At 33.9% G+C, this 15927-nt stretch overlaps 1 protein-coding gene across 1 annotated transcript; it reads right to left on the reverse strand.

Moving 5' to 3' along the window:
- Positions 1–12557: 12557 nt before the first annotated feature.
- Positions 12558–15205, reverse strand: LOC120187126 (poly(U)-specific endoribonuclease-B-like; the record flags this gene model as incomplete). Its single annotated transcript, XM_039190913.1, has 4 exons — positions 12558–12785; positions 12893–12964; positions 13035–13643; positions 15131–15205. Coding segments are annotated over 4 exons (984 nt in total), but the record flags the coding sequence as incomplete, so codon positions are not given.
- Positions 15206–15927: the final 722 nt, after the last annotated feature.

The raw sequence follows: 15927 nt of genomic DNA on the forward strand, positions 1-15927 counted from the left end.
GATTCCTGCACCAATAAAGTCGAAAGTAGTTATCACCACTCCTCTACCATTTCCATACAAAGATACTCGCAGAGTACCTTGGAATTATACTACCAATGTTTCAATGGTAGGAGGATCTGTTTCTCTAGAAAAAACAGAAGAGAAAATACAGAGTCTGGGTTCGACATCTGAAGCAGTGAGTGAAGTCGGATTCTTTACAAGAAGTGGGAGATGTTATTCTCCCGAAACATCCAATGCTTCAGAACAAGTGAAAGCAAAAGGAAAAGCCATGGTAATACCCCAAAAGGTATTTGATAATGAATCCCCTCCAGTATTCAATGAGCCTGTAACAGAAAAACAAGCTCAAGAATTTTTGAAATTCCTGAAACATAGTGAGTATAGTGTGGTTGAACAACTACACAAACAACAAGCGAGAATTTCTATTCTTGATCTATTGATGAATTCAGAAGCACATAGAAATGCTTTGATGAGAATGCTTAATCAAACCTTTATCCCTGAAGATATATCCCTCAATAAACTTGATAGAATTGTGGAACATATAGCCGTTGACAATTACATAACGTTCACGGATGATGAAATACCTGAAGGCGGAATGGGGTCAGTAAAAGCTTTGAATATCACGACACATTGTCATGGTCATGTTTTGCCAGGAGTATTGATTGACAATGGATCTGCTCTCAACTTGATGCCTCTAGTTACACTTCAAAGAATGCCTGTGGATAAATCACACATGAAGAGCTATCAGAATATAGTACGAGCCTTTGATGGTACTAAAAAACAGGTGCTTGGGAAAATGGAAATACCGTTGTTAATCAGACCAGTCGTGTACAATATTGACTTTGTGGTGATGGACATCCACCCTACATATAATTGTTTATTAGGGAGGCCATGGATTCATTCAGCAGGAGCCGTTCCTTCTTCATTACATCAGAAATTGAAATTTGTTGTTGATGGACAACTAATATGCGTAGGAGCTGAAGAAGAAATCATTGCGTCTGTAACAAGTGATGTTCCATATATTGAAACTAATGATGATGCTCTTGAATGCTCTTTCCGAGCTCTTGAATTTGTCAATGCAACCTTTATTGCAGAAGGAAGCAAAATTCCATATCCCAGATTATCTGATTGTACCAAGATGACGGTACGATAAACTTTAGGCATCGGAGCTAAAGCTGGGAAAGGTTTAGGAAAGAATCTTCAAGGGATTTCAGTTCCTGTAAGTATAAAGATGAAGAAATATCGTTTTGGGCTTGGATTTAAGCCCAATTTTCAGCAAAAGAACAAAGAGATGAAAAGAAGGTGTGAAGACAGAAATGCAAAATTGAAAGGGGAAGAAATCCTTTGGAAACACATGTCTTTCCCACAATTAAAGACCACATTCAGATCAGGGGGAACAATTAATATAGAACAACAGCTTGTTGAGGCCTTTAAAGAAGAAAAGTTGACGAAAGATCAAAGCATAGTTGAAGAAGCTATGAATGGATTATTTATCAACATGATCATGAATGACAACAAGACTGTCAAATACTTGGATAGGATTCACCCATGTTTTCCTGGAGAAACACTCAACAATTGGACCACTGAAGACCTTCCTATAGTTTTTAATATTAACGCAGAGTAATATTCAGAACTAATCTTTATGTTTAGCTCAAAAGTATGAAAACTTTTTGTTATCTTGTAAAGGAAATTAGGTTAAATATAAGAAATTTTCTTTAAAATTTTCAGATGGCAATCATTCTTTACATTTTCTTACATTTTTACATTTATTTATTTCATAAATTTACTATATTCTTTCGGAAATATGTCCGACTTAAATTTGCAGGTGTTACAACGTTAATAGCATGTTTATTCCTAAATTTAATCAAGAGATAAATTTAGAGCAGCCCATATGTCTGGAAGAAATCAATGGGTGTGAGGGTGAACTAGAATGTGATGTTCCTACTGAATTATTAAGACTGGTAGAAAAAGAAGATAAACAAATTCTACCTCACAAAGAAGAGATTGAGACTGTGAATCTGGGAACAGATGAAGAAATGAAAGAGGTGAAAATTGGTACTACTCTGACAATCCAGATAAAACAAGAATTGATAAATCTTCTTCAAGAGTTCAAAGATATCTTCGCCTGGTCTTATCAAGATATGCCTGGTTTGAGTACAGATATAGTGATGCACAAGCTTCCAATCAATCCAGAATATAAACCGGTCCAACAAAAGCTCAGGCGAATGAGGCCAGAAATGTTGTTACAGATCAAAGAGGAAGTAATGAAACAGATTAATGCAGGTTTCCTACAGGCAGCCAAATACCCAGAATGGGTAGCCAACATTGTTCCCGTATCGAAGAAAAATGGGAAAGTTCGAATGTGTGTGGATTACAGAGATCTCAACAAAGCTAGTCCGAAAGATAGCTTTCCATTACCTCACATAGACACCTTGGTGGACAATACTGCAGGACACGCATGGTTTTCATTCATGGATGGCTTTTCAGGATATAATCAGATAAAAATGAATCTTGAAGACATGGAAAAAACAACATTTGTAACCATGTGGGGCACATTCTGCTATAAAGTGATGCCATTTGGATTGAAAAATGCAAGGGCAACGTATCAAAGAGCCATGGTAACTTTGTTTCATGACATGATGCACAAAGAGATTGAAGTATATGTAGATGACATGATTGCCAAATCCCGAACTGAAGAAAAACATATTCAAAATCTGAGAAAGCTTTTCCAGAGATTGAGGAAGTATCAATTAAAGCTCAACCCCGCTAAATGCACTTTTGGGGTAACTTCCGGGAAACTTTTGGGATTTATGGTCAGCAAAAAAGGAATCGAGATTGATCCAGATAAAGTAAAAGCAATTCAAGATCTTCCACCACCCAATACAAAAAAAGAAGTTCGAGGCTTTTTGGGAAGATTAAATTATATATCTCGGTTCATTTCTCAATTAACTGACAAATGTGATCCAGTATTCAAATTACTTCGAAAGAACAATCTTGAAGTCTGGAATGATGAATGTCAAGAAACTTTGGATATTATTAAGAAATATTTATCCAATGCCCCTATTTTAGTATCACCAATGCCTGATAGACCGTTAATTCTCTACTTGACGGTCTTCGAAAATTCGATGGGATGTGTACTAGGACATCATGATGAATCTGGAAGAAAAGAAAGAGCTATTTATTATCTGAGCAAGAAATTTACTGATTGTGAAATTCGATATCCACCAATACAAAAATTATGTTGTGCCTTGGTGTGGGCTACTCGAAGACTCAGACAATATATGTTATACCATACTACTTGGTTGATATCCAAACTTGATCCTTTGAAATTCTTAATGGAATCACCAGCTTTGACAGGCAGAATGGCTAGATGGCAAATGTTATTATATGAGTTTGATATTGTATATGTCAACCAAAAAGCGATAAAAGGAAGTGTCGTAGCCGATTTTCTGGCCAGTCGTGTATCAAATGATTATCAGCCTTTGAGTTTCAATTTTCCAGATGAAGATTTGCTGTGCATATCCATGAATGAAGAAGTCGGAACAAATGATACATCTGCATTTTGGAAGCTTTACTTTGACGGAGCATCCAATGCCTTGGGACGAGGAATCGGGGCAGTATTAATTTCTCCAGAAAATATTTATTATCCCTTTACAAGTAGACTGGAGTTCTTTTGCACCAATAACATGGTGGAATATGAAGCTTGTGTCATGGGATTGAAAGCAGCTATAGAAAGAAAAATCAAATGTCTCAAAATATATGGAGATTCATCATTAGTGGTGTATCAATTGCGAGGAGAATGGGAAACAAAAGATCCCAAATTATTGGAATACCGAAATTTTACCCTCAAATTAGTGAAAGAATTTGAGAAAGTCACCTTCAATTATCTCCCTCGAGAAGAAAATCAAATGACAGATGCTTTGGCTACATTAGCTGCTATGTTTCAGGCAACTAAGAAAGTTGATATGATGCCAATCAAAATGCAAGTATATGAAATTCCTGCACACTGTTATAGTGTGGAAGAAGAGGTAGATGGTAAACCATGGTATTATGATATCCTGCAATATATCAAAAATCAAAGTTATCCACAAAATGCATCTGAAATTGATAAAAGAACCTTGAGAAGAATGGCTGCTGGATATTTTCTTGATGGCGAGATTATGTATAGAAGAAGCAATGATCAAATGCTATTGAGATGTTTAAATACCAGCGAAGCCAGAAGCATCATTGAAGAAGTACACAGTGGAATATGTGGAACACATGCAAATGGTCTTTCCATGGCCAGAAAAATAATGAGATATGGATACTATTGGGCTACCATGCACACAGATTGCATTGATTATGCAAGGAAATGTCATAAATGCCAGATATATACAGACAAGATTCATGTACCCCCATCTCCTTTACATGTAATGACATCACCCTGGCCATTTTCTATGTGGGGAATAGACGTCATTGGGGCAATCACACCAAAAGCATCAAATGGACATTATTTCATCCTTGTGGCAATTGATTATTTTACCAAGTGGGTTGAAGCTACTTCGTATGCCAACATTAAGAGGTCTACAGTCTGCAAATTCATAAAGAAAGAGATAGTTTGCCGGTATGGCCTACCAGAAAGGATCATTACAGATAATGCTCTGAACCTAAACAACAAAATGATGACCGAACTTTGTGCACAATTTAAGATCAAACATGCAAACTCAGTGGCATATCGTCCAAAGATGAATGGGGCAGTTGAAGCGGCAAATAAGAACATCAAGAGAATCATTACAAAGACCACTGAAACTTACAAAGATTGGCACGAGAAGTTACCTTTTGCTTTATATGCATACCGAACTACTGTTCGAACATCTACTGGGGCAACACCTTTTTCTTTAGTCTACGGGATGGAAGCAGTCTTACCAATTGAAGTTGAGATTCCATCGCTTCGAATTTTGAGAGAAACAAAATTGGATGAATCCGAATGGACCCAAGCTAGATTTGATCAATTGAACCTTATTGAGGAGAAAAGATTGAAAGCTATTTGCCATGGACATATGTATCAAAAACGGATGATGAAGTCTCATGATAAGAAAGTACATCCAAGAGAATTCCAAGAGGGTGATCTAGTACTAAAAAAGATCTTGCCTATACATAAAGATTTCCGTGGGAAATGGATGCCTAATTGGGAAGGGCCATACGTTGTGAAAAAGGCCTTTTCCGGAGGAGCATTGATCTTGGCAGAAATGGATGGAAAAATTCTGAGAAATCCAATAAACTCGGATTCTGTCAAGAAATATTATGCTTGAAGAAGAAGAAGAATAAAAAAAAAAGGTGTCAAGATGAAAACCCGCAAAGGGCATCTTGTAACCAAAGGAATGATTTGAGTTGAAAACCTGAAAGGGCCGCTCAAATGCATATTGATATTAGACATCTGGCAATTGAACCCTTTTAAGATTTTGACAGTTTGGGAGAAACTTCACATCTACAAGCATTTTGACAACGTTTGAGATCTTCCAGACAAAAACTTACATCATTACTCTAAATTGTGTCAATTTGATTAATTTAGAAATACTTATGCTAATAATTTGTTGAGTCATTTGAATTTTTATCATTCTTGTGCTTGCCATAACTTTGAATACAATTATTTAATTAACAAATTCCAAGTTCAATTTATTTGAGATTCAGTTTATTTTCAAAAATTCAATTTATTCTTCTATGAATTAACATAATGTTGAAATAAATTAAAGATTTCTGAATATCACTTTATGTTAATACTTTTAAAGGCATGGAATACAAAGTAAGCAAATCATCATCATCATAAAGCCATGAACAAGTCATTATTTGCACTCTGGTTATATAGGGTAGCATTGGTTATAGTATTCCAAAAGTTGAAGATGATAAGTTTTACTGTCAACTAAACTGTTCCATGATTCAAAAAGAATGGGGTATATTGAAGCAGCAGAAGAGACAGTTCGTTGTAGCAATCATTGTAAGTAAATGCACCAACAAAAATCTTTAAGCCCATGAATGATGTTTATTTCTTCCAGTAAGGTTGTTACAATGGATGCCACCGACAACAAGGTTGAGTCCATTAAAACTACTCATCAATTGCTCCAACCGATCATCATTCAGTTCTTGCACGTCTGTTTTCAAAAGTATGCCAAGACAGTAAAAGGCAACCTCTGTATCATTGATCCCAGAGAAAAGAGACAGGACATTGATACCACCATGGAACATGTTTCTATACAGATCCTTGTATATGGTTTTTAGGGAAACCTAGAAGTATTTCCACCTCATCAGATTCAAGTAGAACAAGTGTCGTAGACCCAATAGCATCTTCTGGAAGTGTTCTTTGAGTTATCTGATCTGGTTTGGTATGAACCCTAAAAACCAATCATTGAATTTGGAAGATGAATGTGCTCATAGCATCTTCTGGAAGTGTTCTTTGAGTTATCTAATCTGGTTTGGTATGAACCCAAAAAAACCAATCATTGAATTTAGAAGATGAATGTGCTCATAGCATCTTCTGGAAGTGTTCTTTGAATTATCTGATCTGGTTTGGTATGAACCATAAAAACAAATCATTGGATTTGAAAGATGAATGTGATCATAGTAGAAATAAGAAGACCCAATAGCATCCTCTGGAAGTGTTCTTTGAGTTATCTGATTTGGTTCGGTAGGAACCACGGAACCAATCATTGGAATTAAAAGATGGACTGCATGATCGTTTTCATTAAGAAGCTTCTTTTCAAGCTTCTTCTACTTATTTCTTTCCCAAAAATCATAGCCCAAGTTTTGCCTTTTCTTGTAATTGGGATCATTGCATAATGGCTTCCTACCTTTTACCGGAAGAAGTGCGTCAGCAGCCTTAGCCATTTGAGCAGCACATATAAAATCTGTCAACTCTGCAATTGATGAATCATGATTATATCTCTATGACTATTGAAGACATAGCATCTGAAAATCCTATTTCTTTTCAAGTATAACAGTTTACTCTCCTCATCAGAATTAGAATTCATGATTTTCTCGGTATTAAAAGAACTATCGATATCTGCGAAATCATCTTGAAAGATCACTTCATAATCAGATGAGTTGTTATCAGAATCAACATGTTGCATGAATGCAAGCTTTTCAAGAGCCTATACTATTGAGTTTTATTCTCAAGAGATTTTGTGACATTATATCTACATCTACATTTGTCAAAGATGATAGATTCTCTGATTTGAAGAAGAAAGATTTATTGGGTTTCTACAACTGAAGAAATACTCAGTTCACCAATCTGAAATCAAATAACTTAATATTCATGCATCATATTTAAGCATTTGCAAAAATAGGTGTATTTTCATTCATTCTCATTCATGTTGAATTTTGACAGGAATTTCAAAGATTTTTAGCAAAGATTCAAATCCATCAATTGATGGATCAGCATTACCAGTTCGAGTTCATAATAACAAGAACTCATCTGAAGAAGGAAGAAGAAGTTCATAATGAGAAGAATTTGTTCAACCTTTTGTTTAAATTCATTATTTGATGGATTAACATTGCCAGAAAGAGTTCATAATAAGAAGAACTCATCTAAAGAGAAGAAGAAATTCATAATGAGAAGAATTTGTTCAACTTTTTGCTTGAATTTATCATTTGATGGATCAGCTTTTCCAAAGAAAGTTCATAATGAGAAGAACTCATCTGAAGAAGGAAGAAGAAGTTCATAATGAGAAGAATTTGTTCAACCTTTTGTTTAAATTCATCATTTGATGGATTAACATTGCCAGGTAGAGTTCATAATGAGAAGAACTCATCATCTGAAGAAGGAAGAAGAAATTCATAATGAGAAGAATTTGTTCAACCTTTTGCTCAAATCCATCACTTGATGGATCAGCTTTTCCAGTTCGAGTTCATAATGAGAAGAACTCATCATCTGAAGAAAAAGTTCATAATGAGAAGAGCTTATTCAATCTTTTGAATGACTCTATCACAGAAGGAAATAGGTCAACATCATCCCCAGTGGAAAAGTTCATAATGAGAAGAACTAATCCCAAAGAAGAATTAGATCAACATCTGCATCATAATCAAGTAAAGTCAAATGAAAAAAAAACTTATTATCTTTTCGTCTTTGCTATATTCTTATTAACACAAGAATAAACAAAGAGGGGCAGCTGAAGATACTCATTTTTTTTCATTTAAATATTATTTATATTATTATTATTATTATTATTATATATATATTATTATATGTATTATTATTATTATTATTAAAAAATTACAAGCCCAAATCCCAAGCCCAACCAGAATCGGCCCAGACCCAAAAGGAAACCCTAAACTAATTTAGGGTTTCAGCTAGGGTTTCTAAACCCTAGCACTACTGCTGCCGTCGCCCCCAGAAGTCCTCAGCCACCGCCGTTGGTTCCAGAAGGCCACACGTCCGTTGCCTACGCTCCACCAATGCCACGAAGCCGCCCCGAAGAAGCCTCCAGAAGCTCTGCTGCCACAACCCCGACCATCCACGTCTCCTCTATGGTGAGTCACCAGCATAGCTTTGGTGACTCACCGAACTTTTCATCCTTCAGACCGGTCCGACGAGAGCCACACTGAGGCTATAAAGCCTCAGTTCCCCTGCAAACAAAAAAAAACCAGCAAAAGCAGAGAACAAAAAAAAACAGAAAGCAACAAAAAAAAAAAGCTTACCGAGGAAGCCACGACCGCCGTACCTCACCAAAACCTTCGAAAATCGAAGGTACTTTCTTAGATTTGCTCCAATCGGGAGCTATTTAGAAGAAAAGATCACCGGAACCGTCATTAGGACGGTCCGATCTACATTGTGGTGTAAAAATAGATTTTTCCGGCCACCGGATGCGGTGGCCGGCGGTGAGAACTACGGCGGAAGACAGCTGCCGCCCGGTGACCGGCTTCCCTCCGGTGAGGGAAGCTAGAGAGCCGAGAGAGCTTCTTCTTCTCTCGTTTATGAGAGAGAAGAAGAAATGAGAACAATGAGCTGCTGGCCCTTCGGGCCAGCTATGAAGGGGCTTAAATAGCCCTCCCCAAACGACGCCGTTTTGGGGAGGGATCTGTTTGTAATTTTTTAAAGGTTAAATCCCGTCCGCAGTCCTCCTAATTTGTAAACTTTACATTTTAGTCACTAAATCAATTTATAATCCTTTTAATTCGGTTCTTTAATTTTAATTTTATTTATTTTAGTCTTTTGTATTAAAATAATATATTTAGGGTAAATAACAGATTTAGTCCGTTAATTTTAATAATTAATATTTTAATCTGAATAGTATGTTTTAATTTATTTTAATCTAATATTTGAATTTTATATAGTTTTATTTTAGTCACCAAATTAATAAATAAGAAAAATAACATGTTTAATCCTTGAAATTTTAAATAATTACGAATTAGGTATTTAATTTTATTAGATTATAATTTAGTCACTAATTTTAAATATTTTCATAAAGTTTTACTGCTTTTAAATATATAGTTCTAATTTTATTTTTATTATTGATTATTTATGTTTTAATTGTACTTGTTTATATTTAAATATTATTTTTATTATTATGTAGTCATATAAATATATATAAAAAATAATAATTTATATTTTTTTCATAAATTATTTATTTTTCAATATCGAAGAAAAGGGCAGTCTTAATACAACTGGATGTCCTATTCTGGTATTTTAAAATTAAATATTATAAAAAATTTATAATTTTAATTTTATTTAAATTATTATATTAATATTTATTAATATCGAAGAAAAGAGCTGTCTTAAGACACCTCGAAGTCATTTTCTGATATTTCTAACTAGATAAATATTTTATATAAATTATTTTTTTCTCATAATTATAATTTTAAAATAATAGGATTATAAATTAAATATATTTTGCATTTTTAAAATTTCTAATAATAGAGACAATTTATAATTAAAAAGTACCAATTTTGGGCGTTGTAGGGGTGCTAATCCTTCCCTAAACGTAACCGACCACGAATCCCTTTTTATTATTAAAAAGAACGAATTTTTGGTTAAAACGCAGATCAGTTAATCTTTTAACTGATGTTTTCTTAAAACTCTTTTAAAAGATAATTTTTAGGTATTCGACCTACCTGACCCAAAAGACCGATGGCGACTCCCAAATTATTTTCAAAACCATTTATTCACATCAATTTTCCCGCCAAGTAAAAATTCGTGCCCGGACGAAAACCAGTTACGACAGAGGCTATCAAGTTGTTTACTACCCCTAGTCCGAGCAATAAATCGACTCTCATAAGAAGGATCCAAAAGATGCTGGAACAAAGCTAGTCGGTCGAGTTTATTTCCATTCCTCGGGAAACGAACGGAACAGTAGATGCCCTCGCACGTTACGACTACAAGGTGAGGACATGCCCCTCTGAATGGCAAGAACCTCCTGTTTTTATTAGAGCTTTTCTTCAAGTGGATAAAAATGTTAGTGTTTATCCTTCGTCGCCAACCGATAATATTTATTTGTATTTATTATTAGTTAAATTGTTTGATTGAATTTTGAGTAAATTACATATTTAGTATTTAAAGTATCAGTTTTGGTCCGTTTTAATACTTAAATTTTTAATTTTTTTTTAAAATCATACATAAAGTTTAATTTTTGTTTAATTTTAGTATTTTTCTTTAAAAACTCAATTTGGGTCCGTTTTAATACATAAGCTTTTATTTTTTTCAAAACATAACGTTAAATTTTAAACGAAATATTAAAATAAAACAAAAACTAAAATTTTTAACAATGGTTCTAAAATGAGCTTTAGCGGTTGTTGGGCAATCAACATCTAAGCTCCATGGTCACCATAAAGGAGTTTTGTGGAGCAAATTAAACAAGATCTTATCCCTTCCAAGTTTCTTTCTCGTAAGGAAACAATAATCAAGTTGGAACTTCAAGAAAAATGAGCACCCAAAATGGAAAGGGGAAAAGGGTGTTTCGTGGAGCCAAATGAAGCATGCAGTGGAGGTCCCATATTTTTCTAACCAAACATCATCAAACTTGTATACCAGCAAGAAACATATTCATTAACCTATGCGTATATATGGTTTTCAATTACTAAGCAACAAAGCTTGTTTACGTAATCCCCATTTTTCCTGTAGAGGTCAGTTTTGTTAGGTATAGATTAAGTCATTGCACAAACTATCTTGAATTGAAATACCTTAAAAGTCAACTATTAAAAAATTATTTTAATGTAAAACGGAGCACGAAACACACAGTCTTAAGGGTCGAGGGATTGTTGGTATCATTTGAGATTATGAATTTGAGCAATACATATGCATGGATAGGGGTGTTCATTGTCAAATGGTGCTTAATGTTTCTAATTTTACCATTTTAAGTGTATGATTCATGTTGTCCGTTAAAATTTTAAGTTATCCTATACATGTGACGTTTATATTTTTAAAATATTTTATTTAAAAAAAACTTAAAAACATTTATTTTTGAAAAGAATTTAATTTTTTTCTGAAATCCTACAAAATTATTAATCTTTAAAATCTCTAATTTTAATTCTTTTATTGTCATTGCCGGCCATTTGTGATCACCCTTTCCGTCGTCAAATGATTACTCATTTGTCGTCGCTTACCCACTGAAAGACTGTCACCCTTGTCATCGCCTCACACCTCTAAATTCTTCAATCCTAAATTTAAATCTCTAAAATCTCAAATATACAATCTCTAAACCCTAATTACTAATCACTGTCGGTCCTCCCATAAAATGTTAAATTCAATGCCGGCCTCGTTCATGCTTTGCTTAGCTGCTGTGGAGTCGTGGACAGCTGCCTTCATTTCATGCGTTGTTTTTAGGTTTTTTTCAACAATAACATTTTTAATTTTTTTTAAATATAAACGCGAAATCAAGATTTTTTAACGATTATTATGACGTAGGCACACAAAATGATATTATTAAAAACATTAAATTAAAAACACTAAATATTTATATGAGCAGAAGAAAGGTTGCACACCTAAAAAGAAAATATGTATAATTTGAACTTTTTTTAATATTAAACTTAAGAGAAATGGTGGATAAGTTTGCTGTGGAAAATTGATAAGCAGACAATTTACCTAGGAACGTGCCATTGATAAGAAGGGAGTAGCTGTCACACTATATATTCCCATTGATAAGAGAAGAGGCGAGGAGGGTTACCATTTAGAACTTCCTCCAGAAATATCTGATGAACCTTCAAAAGATATTTTGTCCAACATTGATATTGGCCGCTTAAGATATTTTTCCTTCAAAAAGGATAAGAGGAGCTGCAATGGCATAACACTGAGTCACTCTCATGTGTTCGATAATACGGCCAATGCCTTCCGTTGGTACGTTATCAATGTTTGTTCGATAAGAGCTTGCTCAAAACATGGAAGCTCACAAGTTCAAAACTATATTGCAGAATTTGATTCCTCATTCATCATAAGATTAAGCCATAGGGGAATGCATACCAGCAATGTACCTAAGTTTTATTCATGCATTATTACCAAAATTTGGAAGTACATGATCCAAGAAACACAAACATGTGTTTAGTGTTTCTGTGGGTTCTGGATAATACTAGTAATACATAGAGCAGAGAATCAAGCATTATGCTATCGGAAACACGGAACTGATTTTATCCCCGAACCGGTAGCATTTGATGTTAACCGAGTATGGACCGAGCTGTACATGGTTATCCTTTTCACCCCCAAAGAAACACAGAGTATAGAGAGCAATTTCAAACTCAGGGCTGACACCAATCAATATGGTTGACACAGCTTTAAGGACCCCATTCCATTGGAACTGAATTGAAAGCAACTGTGTTTCAGAGTCTGGCTGCAAAAGGACACATGTAGATGCAGATAGATGAGACAAAAAAAATCCACTTCAAGATTATAATAACATTCGTCAAACACACGAAGATCGAAGACGAAGAGACTTACGGCTTCCCCTCGCCTTCGGGGTAATATATAACCTTGATAATCAACTCTTCCTTCTGCTTCTTCTAGGTAAAACTGGAAGATGAAATATAGGATTAGGAGTAAATATCTATAGAGTAGGGGGAAAATACACTAAAATCCACACCTGAAGCCAATTGTGGAAGCCAGTGACTTCTTCCCCACCACATTGCTTGATTTCTCCAACGAAAACGTGTTCGAAAGCGGAAGAGGAATCAGATGCTCCGCCTCGACCATAAAGATCAAACCATAACTTTGTCAACATTCTTTTGAAATCTTGATAGTTTTCAGATACAATGCCCTTCAAAGAAAGGTACCTGTAAAGATATTTAATAGGCGCAGTTCTACTGATTTCTTCTATGAAAGCAGTCTGCTCTTGTATCTCCTCAGTTGTGACGACTTCTTTGCACCCAACATTAGGGTTGTAATTATCTAAGAGAGCACAGAAACGAGAGAATGTAGGTCTTCTAAATATGTCTTCACTCAGAGAATAAAATAGGCTGTCTTCTGCCATATCTCCCTTCTGGTGAACCTTCTTCCCTCCACCACAGTCAATCTGGTAATCCTTTCCAGGTTCCAAACGGTTTAAATCAAGTTGCCACAGCCTGTTGCAAGCTTGTGACAAATCAGAAAGTTCCTCTTCTGAAGGTTCAATGCTAGTACCTGTTCCGACCTCGTCTGCATATTGTTGCTCATTGGGAAGTCGTTTATACCCTTGCCAGTGATCCTTACGAACCTGCAAATGTTCCATTCATAGGTATTAGACACAATGATAAAAAAAAACAGCAACCCTACAGCTAAAACAAATAAGATCTAGGCCGTGCATTAGCCAGGGTAGCTTGTGATATGTCATGCTGACCTCAAAATCTGTTAACCTAAAAAAAATTAATTTTTTTATCATACACATGCGTGAAGAAAAATTCAGCGGATAAAACTTAGGGTCCGTTTGTTTTACGTAAAACGTTTTCTAGAAAACGTTTTTCTCATTTTTCAGTATTTGGTTGGAAAAAAAATTGGTTAGTCAACATAAAACATTTTCCTGATCAACAGAATTTCCTTTGTGTTTTTTAGAAAATGACTTACGGCCTAATTTTCTGAAAACCATTTTCCGAACTTTTTACTTCAAACAATTAATACTCAAAATAATTTTATTTTATGAATTTAATATTAATAAAATATTTTAATATCATTTTAATCAAAATATTAATTATTAAAATATATTTATTAATATTTCTAATAATATAATATTATATTTTTAATATTATGATAAAATAATTAATTTTATTATAATAATATAAGATATTATATTTTTATTTTAATAATATATAATAAATTATTAATAAAATTTATATTATTTATTAATTTCATAGAAATAATATTATTAAATTAATAATAATGAATAATATTATTTATATATTTAATATTAATATAATAATCTAATAATATTTTAATAAAGATATTTAAAATATACTAATTAATATTTTTAAAATATAATATAACACTATTACTTTAATAAATAATTAATATAATTTATAATATTTTTTATTTCAATAAAATATAACAATATTAATATTTTATTAATAAAATTAGAAAAATAATATTTTAATAATAAATAAATTATTTTAATCTTTTAAAAATATTAATATTAAGTTTTATGATAAATAATATTATTTATTGTATTTAATATATGTAATAAATAATTTTTAAAAAAATCATCAACTAGTGGAAAAAGGGTTTAAACAACATCTTCTAAACATCGTAAAACGTTTTACAGAAAATGCTTTTCAAAAAATGTAATTCATTTTACAAAAAACATTTTCCGAAAAACGTTTTCAGTAAAAACAAACGAACCCTTAATTTATATGATTGAATTTTTTTATTTTGTAAGAATCAATCGTAATATGATAAACTCTTATATTTTACAATTTTATCTTATAATAAATATGTTATGGGCCTCATTTTAAAAAGTAGCACAAAGTCTCCCCTTCTTCTAGGACAAGTGTAATAGGATCCATTTACGAATACCATTGTTGATGAAAGTGCACTGGCTCCTCACATTGCTTTTTCTGCTACTTGAACCCAAACGTATGCACAGTTATTGGAGCTTAAATCTTTTAGAGAATTACGTTTTTTTTATCATTGAGGCTGTTCATGTGTTGATTTAAAAACCATCAAATGTGTACTACATTACTTGACATATAAAAAGAGAGAGTAAAAATGCACCTTATGTGGTCGTCTTCGAGGCTTTCTACCAACAGTTTCCCGCCCATCATTATTCTCCTTTCCGTGCTTCTTTATGCAAAATCAGTTCGAGGTCAACCAGAGCACACAAAATAAACGTATCCTTGCAGATATAATTATTCAATATAATCTATTACTACTGACGTTAATTAATGGATCCCGTCCATGAAAATTTTAAATACTAAACGGAAAACCTGTTTTCCCCGTTGAGACAGACAACGATGTTCGTTATCATGATCCCCCGACACCACCTGCGCCCGACTGGATCTGGAGCGTTCATCTCGTTTCTCGTATTCACCGTCGCGGCCGTCACCACCGCTGATAACTACGTCGTTGAGACCCTTGGTTAGTCCATCCATATTCAACAAACGAGTGAAGCAGGCTGTAAATGAGAGGTGGAATCAGGAATGTGATATGAATATATATGAGAAAACACAAGATGATGGTTTTTTTTATACTTTCCATTTTTTGGCGGGTAATGGAAACGCGCTACACATCTTGCCACGTGGATGGTCTTACCTGTTTTAACCGTTATTTTGTGCGCCATTCCGCCCACCCTCACCATTTCCCCTAACGTTTTTCCAAGGATTCCTTTGGAAAAAAAAATCCCCATATAGGGCTCTATCCAAATTATTTCTTGAACTAAAGTGTTTGCTACATTAACCTTATTAGTCGCCAAGTGTTTCCTAGGTCACCAAGTGCTTCTTGCGACAATACCTCCTCTGTTGCAACAACTCTTCTCTCTTCCCTCGCTGTTGCAGCTCCATAAGTCGTCAAGT

This window comes from Hibiscus syriacus, unplaced genomic scaffold, assembly GCF_006381635.1.
Source record: "Hibiscus syriacus cultivar Baekdansim isolate YM2019G1 unplaced genomic scaffold, ASM638163v2 tig00113722_pilon, whole genome shotgun sequence".
NCBI classification, from domain to species: domain Eukaryota; kingdom Viridiplantae; phylum Streptophyta; class Magnoliopsida; order Malvales; family Malvaceae; genus Hibiscus; species Hibiscus syriacus.